The sequence below is a fragment of the Narcine bancroftii genome, chromosome 3 (genome assembly GCF_036971445.1).
Source record: "Narcine bancroftii isolate sNarBan1 chromosome 3, sNarBan1.hap1, whole genome shotgun sequence".
Taxonomy (NCBI): Eukaryota; Metazoa; Chordata; class Chondrichthyes; order Torpediniformes; family Narcinidae; genus Narcine; species Narcine bancroftii.
In genome coordinates, this window is record NC_091471.1 from 83,188,328 (window position 1) to 83,212,818 (window position 24,491).

Genomic DNA, 24,491 nt, shown 5'->3' on the forward strand with positions numbered 1-24,491 from the left:
GGACCGGGATGAAATTCCTGGGAAGGCAGGACCTCCCGGGCCTTTCACACCACAATACAAATTCCCTGTAATTTTCCTGCCCCCAGCTCACAGGAAATCCTTTTGGAAGTCGGATGGCACAGTAATGGCGGTCGAGACTTTTCCAAAAATCATTAAAACTAATGCTATATGTTTAAATTGAGTAATTCAATTCACAATCCTATTGCATAAACACCTCTCCCACATATTTCTTGATTGACATCAGCACTTAAGTGCTGCGTCACCATGGCGCTTTCCCTATTCAGCCATTTTCTGATTCAGACCGCAGGGAGAAGGTGACCCGGGTATTTTCTTGGGCTGACATTTTCACACCGCTAGTTCACTGGAGGGTTCCCAGGAAAATTTCCCGTGAATCCACATTTTACATGGCAGTGTGAAAAGGCCTATTGATTTTGTGCACCCTCTTCAAACCTTGTAGATATTGTCAAAAGTTGGGGGGGAGGGGTGCTCAGGGTGTGGTGGGAGAGAGAATCCAGTGATCCTCTCTATTGCTCTAATGGTCCTGTGGATTGACCTCCAATCCATTTCTCTGCAACAACTGTACCACACTGATGCAGCCAACAAGGATGCTCTTGATTGACATGATGGTGGTCAGTAACTTTGCCCGGTTCAGTCTTCTCAGGAAGTGCCGTTGTTACTGTGCCTTCCTGACAAATATTTGTCCAAATCAAAATAAATCTCACCTTGAATTAATTTTTGTTATCCTTTGAAAAACACAAAACAGGTAGATGATAGTCTTGTATTTTTGTATTAAAATAATTAATATCTACTTTCAGTGCTTATTTTTTCACCCACATCTGCATTTCTTTTATATACATATATAGCAGTCACTCAACGTTGAGAAGAATCCTGAAACATTTGTCCGACTGGAAAATCGTTATGACGTGAATCGCAGGCGACACAATTCTTCAGATAGTTTGGAGTCTGCTGGGGCACGTTCTGGTGGAGGTGTGTTAATTCATCAGTTAACAAATGTGGTGAGAGAATTAAAACATGTTAAGAGGTACCCTGGAGTGGATTATGGGGGGGAAAAAAAGTAGTGTTGTATTTTTTGTAAATGTTGGAATTGATACCTGAATGTAAAACACATTTTAAACATTCAGTTTGTCTTATAATTTGTTTTCTATGATGCAGTTCAGTCTATCTTGGCACCAAAGGGTTTAAAAAGATGTAATTTGTTCACAAAGTGTTGTAACGGTGTGCAGACTTGCATGACTTGATGGATAAAAGTTCAGGATATAATTTCTATCTTTTTGATGTTTTGACTTGATTGGTATCAAATTAATTTAACTTGATGTATTTAAATAGTTTATTCCTTGCATTTTCATGTTTTCTATTTGTGAGACAGACATTGTCTTAGTATTTACCACAGTTCTTTATGCAACATTTGATTGGGTTTTTTTTTGGACAAACTAATTCATTGAAAAACCTACATAACTTGAAGGATGTGAATTATTTTGATGTATTCATATGCATCCCATATTGAAATTGGGTAAAGTAAATTAGGTGGAATAAATTCACTTGTTCTTTGTATCTTATGCAGTTTGTAATCCAGAAGTCTGGATTAAGATTAGAAGGGAAATAGGCCATGTGGCCACTCAAGCCATTCAGTGAAGTTGAGACCAACCTTATTTCCCTATTATTCACTTCCCTATTCCTGACTTCCCTGATTCCCAAAGTGACCAAAAATTTAATTAAATTCCTAATTGTTCTCTGAGAGTGCACTATGTGTTGGGAAATTCCAACAATTAATAATTCTCAAGAGTGAAGAATTTTCTTTGTCACAATGCTAAATAGGCAACTTTCCTTTGGAGACTGTGACTCTTTGAGTCTTGATGCATCAGCCGCAGTAAACTTTTTAAAAAGCAGGTTCCTTATTGAGTCTTCAGAATGTTGTTTCCAAAGGTTTTTGTTTGCTAAATTACAGAGAGCAAGAGGCATACTCAAACAAATTTCTTTTGAAGAAATGCTTCTCATTCCAGTAATCAATTTAGTAAATCTTTATCATAACTCTTTAAAGGGAAGTACATCCTTCCTTGGTCAATGTAACACAGCTTAGAAGGAGTCCATTTGGCTAGTCATGTCTGTATTAGCTCTTTGCAAGGGTGACCCAGCTAATTTTGCTTCACCCACTCTCTCCATAAAGCCTTACAAATTATTTCATTGTTTTTCCAGTGCTATAATTGAATCTAGGTCCAAAGTACTCTCTGTGTAAATTAAAGAAAATGATTTGTTACTTTTTGTAGATCTTTATCAATTATCATTTGAGGTCTTCAAGTTAATGACCCATCTATCATGGGAATAGTTGAGTTCTGTAATCAGTGTTCTATTATATATATCTACAGAACCATGGAAACATAGAACATTACAGAACATTAAGAAAACAAGCCTTTCAGCCCTTCTAATCTGTGCTGAACTATTATTCTGCCTCGTCCCACTGATCACTTATGACAGACCAATCACTCAATAGATAGAACTATAAAACATTATAGCACAGAAACAGGACCTTCTAGTCTGTGCTGATCCAGTTTTTGCTAGGTCCCACTGACTTGCACACATTCCCTCTCCCATCCATGTATCTGTCCAAATTCATCTTAAATGTTAAAATTGAGCCTGCATTCACTTCAGCTGGCAGCTCATTCCACTCTCCACTGCTCTCTGTGTGAAGAGATTCCCCTGAAACTTTTCCCTTTCACCTTTAATCCACGTCCTCTGGTTTGATTCACAAGCAAGTAGAAAAAGTCTATTTGCATAATTTTGTATGCCTTTCTCGAATCTTCCCTCATTCTTCTTTGTTCCAAGGATAAAGTACTAAATTGTTTAACCTTGTCCTGTAACTCAGTTCATTGAGTCCCAGTAACATAATGATAAATCTTCTCTGCACCCTTTCAATTTTATTGATATTGTTCCTGTAGTTAGTTGACCATAACTGCACACAATACTCCAAATTTGGCTTCACCAATGTCTTGTAATTTTACCATAATATTCCAATTCCTATACTCAATACTTTGATTTCTACAGGCCAATTTGATAGAATCTCTCTTTGTGCTCTACCTGTGATGCCACTTTCAGGGAAGTGTGCATCTGTTTTCCCAGAACCATTTTTCTACTGCAGACATCCATACCTTACAGTTTACTATTTTGGTCTGCCTTGGTTTGTCCTTCCAAAATGCAACAGCTCAAACTTGTATTAAATTCCACCTGCCATTTTGCAGCCTATTTGTTCAGCCGGTCCAGAGCCCTCTGCAAGCTTTGAAAGCTTCCTCATTGTTTACTCCATCTCCAATCTTTGAGTCATCTGCAAACTTGCTGATCCAATTGACCACATTGTTGTTTGTCATTTAAATCAACACTTTAGTTGACAATAGACCTAGCACAGGCCTCTAGTCAGAGGGGCAATCATCCAAAATTGGCTTCTCCTTCAAAGCCAAAATTTACTACCTTGAATACAGAGCGAGTGAACCTTCCTGACTAACCTCCCTTGTAGAAACTTGTCAAAGGTCTTACTAAAGTCCATGCAGACAACATCCACAGCTTTCCTTCATCAACATTCCTGGTAACCTCCTTGAAAAACTATCAGATTGGTTAACCATGTCCTACCATGCACAAAGCCATGTTTATTATCCCGAGTCATTTCCTAGCCATCCAAATATTTCTATATCCATTCTCTTAGCACACTTTCCAACGTAGCTATGACGGATGTCAAGGCTCACCAGTTTATAATTTCCTGGTTATTTTTGAAGCCTTTTTTAAGAACAGAATTTTAAGACATTAGAGCAGAAATAGGCTTTTCAGCCCATGGAGTGCTTTAATCGTGAGCTAATACATTTTTACACTCATCCCCATTGCCCATCCTTCTCCCCTTAACCTTTCATACGCTGGTTAAACAAGAACCTATCAATCTCTATCTTAAATATACCCAATAACCTAACCTCCACAACTACATGTGGGAACAAATTCCACAAATTTATCACCCTCTGGCTGTAGAAACTCCTCCGCATCTCTGTTCTAAGCAGATGCCCTTCAATTCTGAAGTTGTTCTAGACCCCTAAACTTGTATTCCACCTTAAGTAATCCCTATGCCATAAGTGCTCTGTGATTGGTAAGGGATTGCTTAAGGTGGCATGTAAGTGGAAAGGGAAGGTTGAGAACCACTGCTTTAGGCCCATTTGTTACCAAAATATTTTGCTTGAGAAAAATTGTCATTGACCCATTTGCTTTGGAGTATGAAACCATGCACATAATGAGCCAATTAGGTATTGTTACGAACCAGGCGTAACGAACCGAAATTGGCAATGAACCAAACAATGTTTAATTTTAAAACACTAATTTTATTCCTTACTCTTAAACTATAGTCTTGACTCAAGCTATCCTTAACACTAAATCTATTCCCCAACTATGCACAGATATTCTTGTGTGTGGGTGTGGTGGGTGTGTGTGTGTGTAAACTATTACAGTCCAGGCCAATATTTAGAAAGTTGCTTCAAAGTTCAATCTTTTAAATTCAGTGTTGCAGCATAGGACTTTGAAATTTGATGCCCAGAATTAACGATGAACTGATGGGAAGACTGGACTTGTGGCTGCTACAGACTCAAATTCTTCTTGCATTGCCTTTGGGGAAAAAGTGTCCATCCACACGAGCTGTGGTCACAACACTCCAGGTCCTTTTGTAGGCAAGACTCAAACTGAGTGGCCTCCATGAAGCTTCCAAGACTCTGGCACCAGTGTCTCCAAGTAACTTCGCTGCTAGTCACACTTAAAATGAAGCAGTCTCTCCAATCAAAATGAAGCACTGCTTCCCAAAAAGACCTTCCTGCCACAGGTCAATCAATCGAAAAGGCTCAGTCATTCATAGAGCATGCTTTGCTCTGAATTCCACGGAATGGCCAGCCACAAGAGCTGCCTCAAAAGGCTGTGTTCTCTCCAGCAGTCAAAATGGTTCTCTCTTCCAAAATCACAATGTCTTTGCAAATGTATTGAATTCTGTGACAAGCCTTTCCTCAGTTCTTTCAATGTATTGAATTATTGCTGGGCTGTAACTTGTATTTGTGTGAAATGTTAAGTGTGACCATTCAGTCCCTCCTATCTATACTATTCCTTACAGTGATGATCCCAGTTTATTAAAATGAAAGCTCATAATAGTACGATTAAAACAGTGGTTTTCAAATCTTTTTCATTCCACTCACATACCTTAAGCAATATCTTACTAATCTCTCAGAGCACTTATGGCGTAGGGATTGCTTAAGGTGGAATGTGATCTTAAGGGGCAGTTTGAAAACCACTGACCTTGACTCTCTCACCATGCGGAAACAACCTCTTTACACCTCCTCTGTCCATGCCTTTCAACATTCAAAATGCTTCAGTGAGATTCTTCTAAATTCCAATGAGTACAGGCCAAGATTTGTCAATACCTTGCCAGGCTCTGGGATTTATCCACCTTTATTCACTTTAAAATACCTCCTCTTTAATCTGTATAGGTTCCCTAATCTTACTGCTTGTTTGCCTCACTTAACTAGACTCTGCTAGTTTCCTGAATAAATACAGATGCAAAAAAAAACATTCAAGATCTTCACCAATCTCTTTTGGCTCCATACTTAACTGACCACTCTGATCTTCAAGAGGACCAATTTTTCCCCTTGCTATCCTTTTGCAGCTAATATAACTGTAGAAGCCCTTAGGATACTGCTGGGGGGAACAGCCTATCAGGGACGAGTAGTGGGGGTCAGGTCTCTGGCACGGGGGCTGCCTCTGAGGTACAGAAGGGAAGGAGGGATAAGAACGGGATACTTGTAGTTGGGGAGTCATTAGTCAGAGGGACAGATAGAAGGTTTGTGGGACGAGATCGGGGATCCAGGTTGGTATGTTGCCTCCCTGGTGCCAGGGTTAGGGATATCTCTGATCGAGTACATAGCTTTTTGCAAGGGGAAGGAGAACAGTCAGAAGTCATGGTCCATGTGGGGACCAATGACTTAGCTAGAAGTGGGGATGAGGTCCTGAAACAGGATTATGTGAAATTAGGTAGGAAGTTAAAAAACAGGACCTCCAAGGTAGTAATCTCTGGATTGTTGCCGGTGCCACGCGCTAGTGAGGTTAGAAATAGGAGGATGTGGAGGATGAATGCGTGGCTAAAGAGATGGTGCAGGGGGCAAGGGATAAGATTTCTGGATCATTGGGATCTCTTCTGGGGAATAGGATCTCTTTATTCCCAGTCGGTTTCCTGATGATCAGCCATTGCTAGTATCTTTCTTGTAATTCCATGGGCTCTCATCTTATTAAGAAACGTCGTGCAGCCCCTCATCAAAGGCCTTTTGAAAGTCCAAGTACACAACCACATGTACCACCTGCTTGTGGTTTCCTCAAAAAAAACAGTAGGTTTGTCAAGCAAAATTTTCTCTCAAAGAATTCATGCTGACTTTAACCTATCATGTTAGTCTCTTCTAGGTATTCAGTAACCTCATTGTTGACAATCGACTCCAACAACTTCCCAACCATCAACGTTAGGCTAACAGGACTATAATTTGCTTTCTTCTGTCTCCCTCCTTTTTAAGAACCAGAGTGACCTTTTCAATTTTCCAGTCCTTAGAACCATTCCAGAATCTATTGATTCTTGAAAGATCATTACAAATGCCTCCACAATCTCTTCTTTCAGAACTCAAGGGTGCATATCAACTGGCCTGGAAAACTTGTCTACTCTTAGACTTTTCAGCTTACCAAGCACATTCTCTCTGGGTGATCGTGACTGCGCTCGCCTCTTTTCTGATACCCTTGAAAGTCCAGTAAGCTGCTGATGTCTTCCACAGTGAACACTGATGCAAAATACTAATTTAGTTCCCCTGCCATCTCCTTGTCTCCCATTACATTTCCCTAGAGTCATTTTCTATCAGTCCAATATCTACTCACCTCTTTTTTATTCAATACACTTAAAAAGCTTTTAGTATCTTTTTGATATTATTTGCTAGATTCCTTTCAACGTTCAACTTTTCGTTCCTAATGACTTTTCGAAGTTGCCATCTGTACACTATTAAAATCTTCCCAGTCCTCTCATCTTCCCACTATTTTTTGCTTCCTTGTAAGCCATTTCTTTTGCTTTAGCTTCAACTTCTTTTGTCAACCATTGTGTCATTTTTTTTCATTCAAATATTTCTTTTTTGGAATGTACCTGTCCTGCAAATACCTTATTTCTCACAGAAACTCCAGCCAGTGCTGTTCTGCCATCCGCCCTGCTGTTGTGACTTGCCAATTAACTTTTGCTAGTTCCTCTCTCATACCTCTCTAATCCCCTTTATTTCACTGCTGGACTGATGCCTCAGATTTTAGTTTCTCCCTCTGAAACTGCAGGACAAATTCTATCATAATATTATCATTTGCCTTCTAAAGTCCCCTTACCTTCAGATGCCTTATCAACTCTAGTTCCTTGCACAATACGGAATCCAGAATTGCCATTTCTATGCTCAGCCCAACCACAAGCTGTTCTAAGAAGCATTCTTGAAGGCATTCAATAAATTCCTTCTCTTGGGATCCAGTGCCAACTTGTCTTTCCCAATCAACCAGCATATTAAAATTCCCTCAATGCAAGGAGTATTGTTGGAAAGACAGACAAGCTTAAAGCATGGATTGGCACACGGTATTATGATACTGTGGGCATTAGTGAAACGCAATAGAGCCAGAGCAATGAAAAGGGGAGGAGTGGCATTCCTCGTCAGGGAAAATATTACAGCTGTGCTCAGACAGGATAGGCTAGAGGGCACATGTACCGAGACTATATGGATGGAACTGAGGAATGGGAAAGGCATGATCATATTAATAGGGTTGTATCATGAAACACCCAAAAGTCAGTAAAAATTGGAGGAGCAAATCTACAGGGAAAGAGCAGATAACTGCAGGAAACTAAGCTGTGACAGTGGATGATTTTAAATTTCTACCTATTCACTGGGACTCAAATACTGCAAAAATCTGAATGACTTAAGAGTTTATCAAATGTGTTCAGGAAACTTCTAAATCAATATACTGAGGTTCCAACTTGAAAGAATGTAATAATGAATCTCCTGTTAGGTAATGAGACAGAACAGGTGACAGAAATATTTGTTGGGGAACAGTGAGTCCAGTGATCATAATGCCATTAAGTTTCAAGATAATTAGGACTGATCCTCAGGTTGAGATTCAAAATTGGAGAAAGGCCAATTTTGAGCAAATGAGAAGTGATATAAAAGCATGGATTTGGCTCGGTTGTTTTCTGGCAAGGATGTGCTCAGTAAATGGAAGGCCTTTAAAGGTGAAATTTTGAGTGTACAGAGATTGAACACTCCTGTCAGGATAAAGGCAAAATTAACAGGCATAAGGAATTGTGGTTTTTCAGGAGATATTGGGGATCTTGTTAAGAAGAAGAGGTGTATAGCAGGTATAGGCAACAAGGAACAAATGAGGTACTTGAGGACTATAAAAAATGCAAGAAAATGCCAAAAGGGAAATCAAGAGGGATAAAAGACACAAGGTAACTTTGGCAGATAAGGTGAAGGAAAATCCATATAACCACTTACAGCACAGAACAGGCCAGTTAGGCCCTACTAGACCATGCCGTAACAAATCCCAACCCTCCTAGTCCCACTGACCAGCACCCGGTCCATACCCCTCCAGTCCTCTCCTATCCATGTAATTATCCAGTCTTTCCTTTAATGTAACCAATGATCCCGCCTCGACCACGTCTGTTGGAAGCTCATTCCACATCCCCACCACCCTTTGCCTAAAGAAATTTCTCCTCATGTTCCCCTTATAATTTTCCCCCTTAAACCATGCCCTCTAGTTTGAATCTCCCCCACTCTTAATTGAAAAAGCCTATCCACGTTTACTCTGCCTGTCCCTTTTAAAAATCTTAAACACCTCTATCAAGTCCCCTCTCAATCTTCTATGCTCCAGAGAAAAAAGCCCCAGTCTGCAAAACCTTTCCCTGTAACTCAAACCTTGAAATCCTGTCAACATTCTCGTGAACCTTCTCTGCACTCTCTCTATTTTCTTTATATCTTTCCTATAATTTGGTGACCAAAACTGTACACAGTACTCCAAATTTGGCCTCACCAATGCCTTGTACAATTTCATCATAACCTCCCTACACTTGAATTCAATACTCCGATTTAAGGCATTCCAAATGCCTTCTTCCCACACCATCTACCTGAGTATCAGCCTTGAGGGTACTATTTACCACAACTCCTAAATCCCTTTGTTGCTCTGCACATCTCAATAGCCTACCATTTAATGCATATCACCTATTTAGATTTGCCTTTCCAAAATGTAACACTTCACACTTATCTGTATTAAATTCCATCAGCCATTTCTCAGCCCACACCTCCAGCCTTCCTAAACAATAGTGAATGGGGCTGAGTGGGAGAATGCATAAGCTCATAATGGAGTGGACCTCTGGGTTTGGAGTTTGGCCACATCTTTTTGCATTGTATGTCAGTGATTCGGATTGCAAATAAATAACTTTGTGACCAAGTTTGCAGATGATACAAAGAGGGGCAGAGAGTGAGCAGGAAATTGAGAGGCTGCAGCGAGGCAGATAAGTTAGGACAAAGAAATGGCAAATTAAACACAATGTTGGAAAGTGTACAGTCATGCACTTTGATAGAAAGGAGTGGAGAAAATTCAAACTTTGGAGGTGCAAAGGGATTTGGGATTCTGCATGCAGAATACTCTAAAGCTTAACCTCAGGTTGAGTCAGTGGTGAAGAATGCAAATGCAATATTAGCATTAATATCTTGAGGAACAGGATACAAGAGCAGGGATATGATGAGGCTTTATAAGTCATTGGAGAGACCTTACTTGGAGTACGAGGTACAGTTTTGGTCTCCTTATTTGAGAAAGGATATATTGGCCTTGGAGAAGATTCACAAGAATGATTGCTGGAGTGAAGGGATTAGCATATGAAGAATGTTTGATGGCTTTTACTTTACTCTTTGGAGTTCCGAAGAATGAAGAAGTACTTTATAAAAGCTCTTTGAATGTTGAAAGACCTGGACAGAGTAGGTGTGGCAAAGTTGTTTCACACGATAGGGCAGAAGGCAGAACTTCAGGATTGAAGGGTGCCAATTTTAAACAGATGCAGAGGGTTTTTTCTAGTCAGAATGTGGTGAACCTCTGGAATTTGTTGCCATGGGCAGTTGTGGAGGCCAGTTCAATGGTTGTATTTAAGGCAGAGATTGATCGATATCTGAATAGTCAGGATATCAAAGGTTATGTGGAGGCAGGGGAATGGGGCTGAGTGGGAGAATGCATAAGCTCATAATGGAGTGGACTCAAATGGCCTACTTCTGCTCCTCTATCTTCTGGTCTTGTATGGATGGACCTGAGAACATATTTTCCACCTCCACAACTCTTTGACTTCTGTCTATATGCAGACTTTACATCATTTTCTTCTCCACATCACTATCTACTCTGGCTCCCATCTCTCTTCAAACTAGAATTCATCAAATACTTTAGAAGTCTTTACAAACCACTTCAAATCTGTTTCCCACTGTCCCTCATACTTTTTAAAAAAAACTTGAGTTAGTTAGATATGATTTACCATTGACAAATCCGTGGTGATTTTGTGTCATCAACTCTCATTTGTCCAAGTGACTCCTTATCCTCACTTTGTTTGATTCTAGAACTTTTCCCTTCAGTGGTTTGTAGTTACTCGGAATAATCCTATAATCCAGTGATGATCAAAGAAATATTATTTTGGTGTCTTCTGGCATCATTTGAACATTTGGATCATGATCATTTCCTGTATTTCCTTCCTTAATGTCAGTAAAGTTGATGAAATCCCATCTGGGCCAGGTGCATTATCCACTTCAGCTGGTCTTCCATGTAGCTCCTTTTAACAATTTTTAGCAGAACCAGAATCTTCCATGACTGAGACTCCAGCAGCAGCATCCACTTTAGTGAAGATGAATACAAAATATTAATAAGGTTCCTCATCTATGCCTTCTGCCTCCATGAGTAAATTTCTTTTTTGGTCTCATTAGCCTTTGTCACACTTTTTGCAATGTTTTTCTTGTAAACCTACTTCGAGAATGTTTTTGAATTTAATTTTTATATTTGCTCTTTCATTCCCCTATTATTTAACTTCTGAACTTTCTGTTATCAGCTTAGTGATTTTTTTTTTCTTGTAATCAGTTGACATTTTCCAATTTTTTTTCCCTCTCTGCCATTGTATTCTGTCATTGAAGTCCCATAGTGTTAGGACTTCAGTTTTACATCTTTCTCCTTTATGGGATTATCTTTGGCTTGGCTTCGCGGACGAAGATTTATGGAGGGGTATGTCCACGTCTGCTGCAGGCTCGTTGGTGACTGACAAGTCCGATGCGGGACAGGCAGGCACGGTTGCAGCGGTTGGAAGGGAAAATTGGTTGGTTGGGGTTGGGTGTGGGGTTTTTCCTCCTTTGTCTTTTGTCAGTGAGGTGGGCTCTGCGGTCTTCTTCAAAGGAGGTTGCTGCCCGCCGAACTGTGAGGCACCAAGATGCACGGTTGGAGGCGATATCAGCGGAGACAGCGCTGATGGAAGCGTTCTTGGAGCCGTAGGTGATGCCGGTAGAGGACCCATGATTCTGAGCCGAACAGGAGCATGGGTATGACAACGCCTCTGTACACGCTGATCTTTATGTGTTTCTTCAGGTGGTTGTTTTTCCAGACTCTTTTGGTTTGACGAAAACAACCAGGAAATCCAGGAGCTTCTGGCAAAGAAGCAATCTGCCCACCAGGCTCACCTTGCAAAGCCTTCCTGGCCAGAGAAAAAACGAGCCTTCCGTCTGACATGCAGCCACCTTCAGTGCAAACTCCGGGAGATCCAAAATGAGTGGTGGACTAGCCTCGCCAAACGAACCCAGCTTAGCGCCGACATTGGCGACTTCGGGGTTTTTATGAAACACTAAAGGCGGTGTACGGCCCCTCACCCCAAGTCCAAAGCCCTCTGCGCATCTCAAACAGCGAAGTCCTCCTCAGCGACAAGATCTCCATCCTCAATCGATGGTCAGAACACTTCCAATCCCTTTTCAGTGCCAACTGCTCAGTCCAAGAATCCGCCCTGCTCCAGCTCCCTCAACAACCCTTGAGGCTAGAGCTGGCTGAGGTCCTTACCCGGGAAGAGACATATGAGGCAATTGAACAACTGAAAAGTGGCAAAGCAGCAGGTATGGATGGAATCCCCCCCCAGAGGTCTGGAAGGCTGGCGGCAAAGCTCTGCATACCAAACTGCATGAGTTTTTCATGCTCTGCTGGGACCAAGGAAAGCTGCCTCAGGTCCTTAATGATGCCATCATCATCACCCTGTACAAAAACAAAGGCGAGAAATCAGACTGCTCAAACTACAGGGGAATCACGCTGCTCTCCATTGCAGGCAAAATCTTCGCTAGGATTCTCCTTAATAGACTAATACCTAGTTTCGCCAAAAATGTCCTCCCAGAATCACAGTGTGGCTTTCGCGCAAACAGAGGAACTACTGACTGGGATTATACCTTGATGGTAAATAAAATTAAAGCCTCTCCCTGTTCAGTTACAGGTTTTGCTTGCGAAGTTTAGCTTCCATTTTATCTTGGCAAGATTTGATCTCAATCCACAGAAACTCTCTCTTCTGCAACTGACAGTTTGACATTGATGTGACCCATTCCTCCATTGTCACCATCCTACTGTGTCACTGTCTTTCAGGTAATCCTGTACTGGTAATCATGCTACTTAATCTCTTTTTTCCCCCAGAACCAAGTACAAAATGTAAGAAAGTTCTCCTGAACATTCATCAGAAGCTTCTCTTCCCCTTTGCTTATTCCGTTATTGCTATCTGTTACGAACCCAAAAGACTCAAAACCAGCAACAACAGAAATTCACCAAAATAAAACTGGTTTTATTTTCTTAATACATAATATTAATACTTATTACTATTAACTTCACCCCCTTCTAATTCTAAACGCACATGTATGTAATGTTTTGTGTTCAAGAAAGTTATTTTTCACTGTCCAATCATTTATGTTTCACTTCTCCAAGTTCACTGGTATCAGGCATTCTTCCACACAGTGCACAGAATTGAACAGATATTATACTCACCAGGCTCTGGTGCTTTAACTTAAGTTGTACCATTCAGGAAGGTCTTTGCTGATTTCAGAGAGATATTCGTTGTTTGTTGGGCACACAAACTGATCTCTTTCGTCAGCAACTGAAGTGTCTTACCGAAGAAACTTTCCCCCTCTTGGGTTTTTCCAAAGATAACCTATTCTTCCAGGTTACCACAGGTGTTCTTCTTTGTCCCCTATTTCAGGAGAAACACCATAAACAGCCACAACCACTGCAATTGACTACAGAGATTTAGAATAGGCTGAACTCTATTCAAAACCAATCTTGAAATTCAATGGATGTTTTCTCTTTGTTTGCAAAACCACGTGGCCCCTCTTAGGACAACAAACTTCAACCTGAAATTTAAAACTCTGGCACTAGTTTAGCATCCAAAAGATTTCTCAGTTCTTGAGCCTGGACACTGTTCAAACATACTGGTCCATTAACACCTACTTGTGAAACTCTGTCAAGCACTTCCCATTGTCTCTGCAAAGCCAATTGTGGACACGAAGTCTACCCTTCCATCGCTCTTGCATGGCAAATGAGATATTTGTTTGTGAAATGTGACCTATTAATCAAACCTCACAATCTTACCCTTTTAAGATATATTCTATCATAATTTTATTAACTTATTCTGTAACATATCTTAGTGTATGTTTGGGGACATCCACTTGGAATAACATAACACACTTTGCTGTTGGTGTAATCTTATGACTTTATTCTGAAACATGGCATTTCTATTTTTGCAGAGGTGAACTTGCATTTGGTGTACGAAGACTCACCATACCTGCATCTTAATTTTGCGATTCATGCACAAAATCTCTAAAATGTCTATTATGTTATACTACTAGTTGTCTACCTTCTTAAAATTTGCCTTTCTATAACTAAAGTGAATGATTTCACATTTCCAACATTATTTTGGAAGACAGTCAGGGCTGTGTGGAGAAGTCAAACATGTTCGGGTACTTTGATTCTGGGTCTTTCTGAAGAGTATTAAGGTGGATAAATCCACAATGCCTGATGGGATGTATTCCAGGTTATTGAAAGAGGCAAGAGAAGAGTTTGTTGGGGTTGTGATGAAGATTTCATGTCTTTGTTAACAATAGATGAGGTCCTGGAGGACTGGAGAGTAACCAATGTTCTTTTGATCAAGAAGGGTAATGGGGATAATCTAGGAATTTGTAGATCAATGAGCCAAGCATCAGTGGTAGGGAAAGCTCACAGAAAGCATTTACACGTATTTGGAAAGGTGTGGACATCAGTAAAGCATTTGTTAAGGTCCCTCATGGTAGGTTGATCCAGAAGATAAATGTAATGGGATCAAGAGAGCATTCATGATTTAGATTTGAATTGACATGTTCACCAAAGACAGTGTAGTGGCAGTAGGGTGTTATTCTGGTTGGAGGTCCATGACAAATGTTGTTCTGCAGAGATTAGTGGTGGAACTCTTGTTTATGATGTGTGCCAATGATCTTGAATGGAAAAAGCCGGAGGATGGGTTAGCAAGTCTGCAGTTGATACCAAAGATTGGTGGAGCTGTGAACAATATAGTTGGCTATATCAAAGAAAACAATAAATTAGTATAAATTAGTTATAGATATGGGAAAATTTGGACAAGTGTAAGTTGTTGTGCTTTGGGAATTCAAATGTATCCTCTTAAAACTCTTAAAGCATTGAGGTTCTAAGGGATCTTGGGCTACAGGTCCACAGCTCAGTGGCCAAACAAGTAGATAAGGTGATAAAGAAGATGTGTGGCATACTTCTTTGAATAGGCATTGAGTATAAGAGTATCAAATTCACATTGCGGCTATATTAAACTTTGGTCCAGTAGTACTTGGACTATGGTGTGCCATTCTGGTTGCCCCTTGATTGGAATGATGTGGAGGCTTTAAAAACAGTATAGATCATTTTTATCAGGATGCTGGCAGGATCTTACATTGAAATGTAGAAAATAAGAGCGGAGTGAGGCCATTAAGATCTCTGAGATGGCAGAGTATGATCATGAATGATGATGTGCCTTCAGTATGTTACTCCTGCTCTCTTTCTAGACCCTTAATCCTTTTCATCAAGAGGGCCACATCCAACTCCCTTTTAAGTGTATCTAACAAGCTGGCCTCAATAACCATTTGTCGAAGAGATTTCCACAAATACCTAAATGAGTGAAAACGTATTTCCCCATTTCAGTTCTAAATGGCTCTCCCCTTATCTTTAGATTGTGATCCAATATTCTGGATTTTGCTCACATTGGGACCATCCTTCCTGCCTCTAACCTGTCAAGTCCTGTTAGAATGTTGTTTGTCTCAAAGATTGCCTCTTATTCTGCTAATGCATATACCCTAGACTATCCATTTTTTTGTTCATGCATCTGTCTTATCATCTCAGGAATCAGTCTGGTGAATTTTTGTTGCACTCTTCAGTAGCAAGAATGTCGTTCCTCAGAACCAAAAAAAACTAGACACAATACTCAAGATGTGTTCTTGGCAAAGTTCAAAACAGCTGCAGTCAGACCTCTCTGCTTCTACATTTAAAACATACATCAATGAAGGCCAGCATGCTGTTTGCTTTCTTCACTGCCTGCTATGCAGTCATTCCAATCTTCAATTACTGAAGCACCATGACACCCAGATCTCATTTCCCCTCCCCTTTTCCTTACTTCTCATCCTTCAGATCATCTGCCTTATTATTGCCATCAAAATGGATAACTTCACATCCTTGCGTTTATCTTTGTATTGCATCTGTAATACATCTGTTCATTCTTTTAATTTGTCCATGCTGTCCTGCAGCCTTTTAGAATCTTTAGCCCAGCCAGCACCTACATCTAGGTTGATGTGATCTGCAAATTTGAGAAATTGCATACAACTCTTTCAGCAAGATCTGCAATCCTTTAAGGAGACCACCAACTGAAATCAAAGGAGAGAAGTACAGAAGAAACCAACTAAATTTAACTGCTTCACGTGGATTTTGAGCAGAATCCTAAGGGGGCTGTTTTTTTTAAAAAAAACATAATTGAAAATGGCTGGTATAGATTATTAATGTACATTGAAATTAGCTGGGTCCCAGCATTGAACCTTATTGTACCCTACTAGTAACTGCCTGCCTGCCACCCAATTTTCTATCCATGTCAATACATTACCTCCTTCACTACAATCCCTAATTTTGCACATCAATCTCCTGTGGGGACTTTATCAAAAGCCTTTGAAAGTCCAAATACACTACATGAACTGATTTGCCGTTGTCCTCTCTAATGATTGGGTCCTCAAAAAAAAATTCTGCAAGATTGGTCTGGCATGATTTCACTTTCATAAATCCATCCAGACTTCGACTAATCCTGTCATTCCTTTCCAAATGTGTAGCAATGACATCTTCAACTCCAGCATTTTACCCACCACTGAAGTCAGGCTAACGGTCTCTCATTCGGTGATTTTTCTCTCTCCCTTTTTTAAAAAAGTCGTGTCACATTAACAACCCTCTAATACAAAGGACTGATATAGAGGGTAGAATAATGAGAATTGTTAGGGCTATCTCCTTGTGAACTCTGGGATGTGGACTACAGACCCTAGGAATTTTTTGACTTTCATTGCCATCAATTTACCTAATTTGTCCTTTATGCTGATCCTTCAGACCCCAAGTGCTCCTGGAATGTTTTGTATATCATTCTCAGTGAAAATTGAACCAAATAATCTATTTAATCATTCTGCCATTTCCTAATTCCTCATTATGAATCCTCCTTATTCTGACTACAATGAGCTGTAGGGTGAGGTTGGAAAAATCTGCATTATTATCTTTAGAGAATTAGAAGATGAGTGACTTGATAGAATTTTATAAAATTGTAGGAGGATTGATAAAACATTTTTCCCAGTTTTAAAAAAAAAATCACACACTGGAGGGCATGTTTAAATTGGGGGCAGGGAAGGAGAAATATAAAGATGATGTGAGGGGAAATTTGTTTGACACAGTGTTGGGTGCATGGAATAGATTGCAAAGTGTAATGGTAGAAGCAGATAAAACAGCAGTATTTAAGAGGTTTCTGGACAGAATCATGAATATTCAGAGTCAGGGTGTGATGTGTCATGTCCAAGCAGCAGAGATTTAGTTTGGTTTGGACATCGTGTTCATGGCAAACTTCATGGGCTGAAAGACCTGTTCTTACGCTGTAATATTTTATTTTCAATCTTCTGGTACCTTGCCTACTCAGTAAACTTGCATATATTCATTTACAGTATATTTGTCTTTTCCTCACAGCTTGCTTTCCCACTTAGTTTTGTTTCATCATATTTGGAATAGTTTTTTTATTTTTTGTTAAAGGTTGTCAGAATAGGTGTCAGGAGCTTGTCCAGATGACACCTCCTTAATTGGAAATTGCCTTTACTACTATTACTTGTTTACTCTGTGTTTTATTTAAAAATCTGTCAACTAACCTTCAATTCATCCATGCTGATACTGGACTCCAGACCTCCTAGAACATTACAGCACCTTTGACCCTTCTAGTCTGTGCAGACCATTTTTTTTGTGAGCCCCACTGATCTGCAGCTAGTCAATAGCCATCCATACCTCTCCCATCCACTTACCTGTCCAAATTTTACTCAAATGTTAAAGTTAAGACTGCATTCACCACTTCACCTGACAGCTTGTTCCACACTCCCACCATTCTCTGTGAAGAAGTTCCCCCTCATGTTCCCCCAAACTTTTGCCCTTTTCACCCTTATCCCATGTCCTCTGGTTTGTTTCTCATCTACCTTCAGTGGAGAAAGCCCACCTACATTTACTCTGTTTATCCCCCCCCCCCTCATAATTTTAAATACCTATATCAAATCTCCCCTCATTCTCCCCTCTTCTACGCTCCAGGGAATAAAGTCCTACCCTGTTTAACCTTTCTTTTTAACTCAGTTCCTGATGGCAGGGCAACATCCCAGTAAATCTTGAACTTTAATCTTCTGTGAAAAGTTGAGGCTTCGTTAAAAATCTAAAAATAATACATCATCTGGTTTTGTTCATTTATCCAGATAGATAGTTCCTTGAGAAACTCCTGATCTTATACGTGAGCATATTTTCATGAATTGTTGATTGAGTTAAACATGAAGACATGTAAAGCATTGCAAATGCTAGTTGATCCATTTCTTCATTGAGGTACATTTGGTTCATAAGATGCAGGAGCAGAATTAGGTCATTAGAACCAATTGGCTGATGTATTTTTTCCCCTTAATTCTGCTTTCTCACCATAATCTTTACTAATCAAGAATTTACCAGCCTCCACTTTAAATCATCCTAGTGCCTGGTTTTCACAGCTGGCTGTGACAACTAATGCCATAGATTCAGTACTCTCTATCTGAAGAAAATTTTCCTCAATTTTGTTCTAAAGGGATGCCCTTTTTTTCTGAGGTCATGCACTCTGGTCGTGGATTCTCCAGCTATGGGTTTGCGCTGCTTAACATCTATTCGGGCTAAGTAAAACAGCATGTACGTCCATTCAAGTCTGCAACAATTTAGGAAAAATGACCACTAGCTATAGGAAATTGTACACTGTATACCCAAATTGATCTGACTGCCCTGCTCTCTCCCCAAAGCCCTATATCAGTCCCAGCTAATCCCACTGCCCTGCTGTCTCCCCACTGCCCCATGTCGGTTTCCACACTAATCCCGACTTACAAATAAAAAGTTTACAGGTACACTACAGTTTCCCATATAGCTTAGTACTATATATAATATGGTGTTTGCATAATGTCCAATTTCAAGAATGTATCGTGGACGTTAAGCGGTGCATATCTCTACTAGAAACATCTTTTCCATGTCTACTCTATTCATCTCTTTCAATATTCAGAAGACCGGTTAGATCTCTACTCATTCTTCTTGACTCCTGTGAGTATAGACCCAGAGCATTAAACACTACTTGTATATTGACTCTCTAATCCCTGAGATAATTCTCATAAACCTTCTCTGGACCCTCTCCAACGCCATCACATCTTTCCCCAAACTGATCTGTCTGCCCTGCTCTCTCCCTACAGCTAAAACTGCTCACAATACTCCAAAGGTGGTCTGACTAACATCTAGGAAAGCCTCAGAATTTAATCCTCTCATTTATATTCTAGACCTCTTAAAATGAATATGAACATTGCATTTGGGTTCCTCACTACTGACTCATCCTACAAGTTAACTTTTAAGAAATTCTGCATCACGATTCCCAAGTTCATTTAGACTTCCACTTTCTGAATTTAGCAAATAGTCAACATCTTTATACCAAAGGGCATGACATACATTTCCCTATGCTGTATTCCATCTGCCACCTCTTTGCCCATTCTCCCAACCTGTCCATGCCCCTCTGCAACACCACCCACTTTCTGAATTTTGATTATTTACTAAATATTGGACATAGTCCATGTTGCAATTAAAAACCTAAGATGTGTGCCTTACCTTCTGGCTTATCAGGATATTTGGCCACATTTGTTGGACCCAAACCCATGTCTGCACTCTGAATCAACTAATGAGATGGTTGCAATTAACAGAAATATGACATAGTCAATCCAGCCCTTCCATTAGACTTGAGACTTGTAATCATTCCACTAAATTCTATTGTTCAAGGTTGCATTGGTACAATTTCAAAATCATTGACCTGTAAAGCATGAATCTTCTCTTTGTGAAGGTCAATATTTTGCAAATATCTCGAGCAACATATTGTGGGGGCCTTCTTTATGGAAATCATCCATCTATGATAGATTTAGTTTGTTTACAGATCAGGACTAAATTATGTTTCATTTGTAGGAAACTTTGGAAGAAAAGAGAAGAATGGTTGGCGGTCACAAGCACGAGGCACAGAAACAGTGAATCCACGAAGTGGCTACCATGGAGGAAATTCCCGTGCTCGAAGTGGTACTTTCCATGGGGGAAAAGCCCCACCATTGCACGAGAATAACTTAACAGAAGATGAAAATGGAAAGAGAGAAGAAAAGGAGAAGCCAAAACAATTTGAAGCTGAGGATTTTGTAGGTTGATCTTTAATAAATATCTTAAGTCTTTCATCCTAATTTATTTTATATATTCATCAAATAATTTTATACATTTATGTTGGTTGGTTCTCTTAAAATGTTATCTATGCATTTGGAAGCCATTTCAAAGACATGAACAGAAGCTGCAATAAATTCTATAATTTAAAGTTCAGTTATATTTTGTTTCCCTTTTTTCAAAACAATAATATTTAATCCTCCATTGTTTGCCCCTCAGTCATCTTGCGAAAAAGATGATGTTTGGAATTTTTTTGTGCTTGTAGGTATGATCATTTTACATTCATGGTTGTATTTGAAAATTGGATGCACACAGCCTATAGTTCCTTGGCCAAAATTCTAAATGATTCACTGCTTAAATGATGACCTTTGTTGGTAGAACTTTGATATAATTCAAGTTAAAATATTGCCCTTGTACTTTGAACTCCAGTTTTAGAATTCAGACTTTTTTAGGTGGAAATTTAAAGAAAAATAGCATATTCCTATTTGGAATATTTTGAGTTTTTAAAAAAAATTGTAATTTTGATTTGAATAAAGATGCCCAATCATCTTGTTTTAAATGTTGTTTGAAGTTGTTTCATCAATTTTTATTCTCAGCGAGCTCATATTACTTCAGAAATTATAAGATTGTTTAATATCTGAATTAAGTATAAATCTTGACAAATACTTTTCAGCTTTGCCTTAAAGAAATCCTTTTGAACCATTGCTTTTGCCCTTTCCCTCCCTTGATCTATCACATAGACAGTAAAAAAAATCAAATAAGAAAAAATCCTTTCAATGAGCATGACCTGCGAGAAATGCACATACTGGAACCATTAGTATTGAGATTGGCTTTGTTCCTGTCGTATATTTTTTTACACATGTAACTCATCTCTAAATATGGAGACAAACACAACTTTGAAAGAGTTAAAGGATAACTAATTGACACCACCATCTTCAACTGTTAAATTGGAAAAAATATCACACCTCCTGTCTTTCAATACTGTGTGATAACCTGTCTCATAGTTCATCAGAACTCGGCAGCCTCTGTAGAAATGGTCAGTTAATGTTTTGGGTTAATAAAGGGTCAAGACCTGCAATGTTGACTGACCATTTCTACCCATGTGTGCTGACTGAATAGCTGAGTTCCTCCAGCAATTTTGTCAGTGATTCATCATTTTGTTTTTAAAAAGTAACTTGAATTGAGGATGATAGATAAGTATAGGTTAATCTTCACACTAAATTTACCTGACTGGATGTAAATGCAGCAAAGATATTTTGAAGCAAAAAAAAACAAACTTGGAGAAAATTGATTAGTCAGGTAACATCTATGGAGCCAGGATAGTAACTTTGCAAGGTCTCAGCCAAAATTCAACATTCCCATCTCCACAAATATTGTTTCACCTGTTTTGTTCCTCTAGCAGTTTGTTTCTTATTTTTGTTGCTCTGGATTCTATCATCTGTAGTCTCCAAAGATATTCTAGATGTTTGATGAACATCAGCAAGTCGTTACTCAAAGGCACACAATGTGATGAGATAAATAATGCGCAAAAGTGATATTGCTTCTAACTTATCCAAATTGAGATTAATCAAACAATCTGATCTTGGAAATTATTTGCTTATTTATCCAATGCATTAAGAATAAACAGTTAATTTGTCTGTTGATAATATAACTGCATGGGGCTCCCTTTAATAGTGCCCAGTGTTTTCTAATCCAAGCCTTTGTGATTTTATATTGCTCTAAAATAATATCTTCATTTCTAGGGCAATATTTGAGTTGTGTGACAACAGAATTAACTCTTGTTTACTTGGTGTTGGTTTTAGTGGCAAGGCCTCTTTGTGAAGAATGACGTACAGCTCCCACGACCCCCAGTAATACATGCGATTTGCACTTGCAATGCCGATAGACAGCTGTAGTTGAACCCAACTTTCATGAGGAATAAGGATTGCATCCACATTAAGACGGTGTGTGACTCGGACAAGAAACTTGGAAATGTTTCTTGCCAGCACCTGCTGCCCTCGCCATAGGTCTATGAGGTGTTGCCAATGAAGCACCAGTGATGTTCCAGACCATTGTAATATCTACCATATGACTCTAGGGTGAGATTGAAACACAGATTGCCAACTTCCTTTCTTGCCTTGTGAAATCTTTATCCATACTTTCATGCTTCCGATTGTCATGTTCCTTAACATATACCTGTAAGAGTTCTGCTATTCATATCTTCCAAATCTTACTCGCTGATTACTCCTATGCACAGTGACCTACACCCATCTTGTCATTGTCTTGACTTTAAAAATCCCCAATCTCAAACTTGGAATCTTTCAGCTCCCTCAGAGACCTCTTACTTGACTCAGCATTGCTGACTGTGCTTGTAGTTTTCTGTATCACATCAATTTCCTTTCAAGTCAATCTAAGTTTTAAACACATTAAAATCTTTGGTACTGAATAATAACTTTTTTTCCAGCACTCCCAATTTTGCACGGTCTTGTTTAGAGGACTTTGTGATATTTCCCCCCATCAGTAATAGTCCTATACACATGCAGTGTTTAAGTCCTATACACATGCAGTGTTTAAGTCCTATACACATGTAGTGTTTAAGTCCTATACACATGTAGTGTTTAAGTCCTATACACATGCAGTGTTTGTCCTATACACATGCAGTGTTTAAGTCCTATACACATGTAGTGCTTAAGTCCTATACACATGCAGTGTTTATGTCCTATACACATGCAGTGTTTAAGTCCTATACACATGTAGTGTTTAAGTCCTATACACATGCAGTGTTTGTCCTATACACATGCAGTGTTTAAGTCCTATACACATTCAGTGTTTAAGTCCTATACACATGTAGTGTTTAAGTCCTATACACATGCAGTGTTTGTCCTATACACATGCAGTGTTTAAGTCCTATATACATTCAGTGTTTAAATCCTATATACATGCCGTGTTTAAGTCCTAGACACATGCCGTGTTTAAGTCCTATACACATTCAGTGTTTAAGTCCTATACACATGTAGTGTTTAAGTCCTATACACATGCAGTGTTTGTCCTATACACATGCAGTGTTTAAGTCCTATACACATTCAGTGTTTAAATCCTATATACATGCCGTGTTTAAGTCCTAGACACATGCCGTGTTTAAGTCCTAGACACATGCTGTGTTTAAGTCCTAGACACATGCCGTGTTTAAGTCCTAGACACATGCCGTGTTTAAGTCCGAGACACATGCCGTGTTTAAGTCCGAGACACATGCCGTGTTTAAGTCCGAGACACATGCCGTGTTTAAGTCCGAGACACATGCCGTGTTTAAGTCCGAGACACATGCCGTGTTTAAGTCCGAGACACATGCCGTGTTTAAGTCCGGGACACATGCCGTGTTTAAGTCCGGGACACATGCCGTGTTTAAGTCCGGGACACATGCCGTGTTTAAGTCCGGGACACATGCCGTGTTTAAGTCCGGGACACATGCCGTGTTTAAGTCCGGGACACATGCCGTGTTTAAGTCCGGGACACATGCCGTGTTTAAGTCCGGGACACATGCCGTGTTTAAGTCCGAGACACATGCCGTGTTTAAGTCCGAGACACATGCCGTGTTTAAGCTTTTAAAATCAGCACAGTACAAATAAAATGTGTAATTTGCATCCTTTACATGATATCCAGTTTAACATTGCAAACTGCTGAGCATAAAATCGCAACAACCATGTGTACTTTGTTATACAAGCATTGTTGTGGTAATTTATAAACACTTAAATAGAAAATAGAAAATGTGACGTGGCATTTTTCATTTGGGATGTAGATTGGAAATAAGAAATTATGACATTCAATCAAAATTAGTCTACTGTATTCATCTGCAGTGCTTATTCAGTCAGATGGTTTAATTTTTTTCTGCACAAAATTTAGTATGACCTACCTGCCAACATACATTGTCTCTGGTTCTGAATTCTGTTTATTGGTTTGTCAAAATACAAGTCAAGGAAATCCAAAGGATCAATTTAAAGTATATTTGCCAGCTAAAAAGTGTAAATATGTGCGTTTGTGTGTAGACATTCAAGAGAGGAGAAAATCCTAACCAACTGATGCAAGTTTTGTTTAGAGTACTTTGTGATATATATTTCATGGTGCTTCACTTGTTGAGAAAGTCTCATTGACCCAAAGGAAGTTTGTGATATTTGTGATTATATGCTCCCAGCTGGTACATCATCTACTCACAATGAGAAGCTGGAGGGACTTGCTGAGTCACATAGCATCCATAGTTAGAAATGGTAAATCTATGTTGCAGTTTAGCAATGTGTTAGTGTTTCCAAGAATCACTGTTAAAAGGTCCTGATCTGTAATGTTGATACCAATTGTGGCCATGAATGCTGCCTGAATTTCTCCAGCACTCATTGTTTGCTCAAGAT

The 24,491-nt window shown here is 39.4% G+C and overlaps 1 protein-coding gene across 2 annotated transcripts in view; it reads left to right on the top strand.

The window, feature by feature from the left end:
* The window catches only part of LOC138757316 (vasculin-like), a 90,144-nt gene that overhangs the window by 35,985 nt on the left and 29,668 nt on the right, over positions 1-24,491 (top strand). For both annotated transcript variants that reach the window (XM_069924441.1, XM_069924442.1), the window contains exons 4-5: positions 864-987; positions 19,873-20,093. In XM_069924441.1, coding sequence (XP_069780542.1) covers positions 864-987; positions 19,873-20,093 — 345 coding nt within the window. The remainder of the gene's footprint in view (positions 1-863; positions 988-19,872; positions 20,094-24,491) is intronic.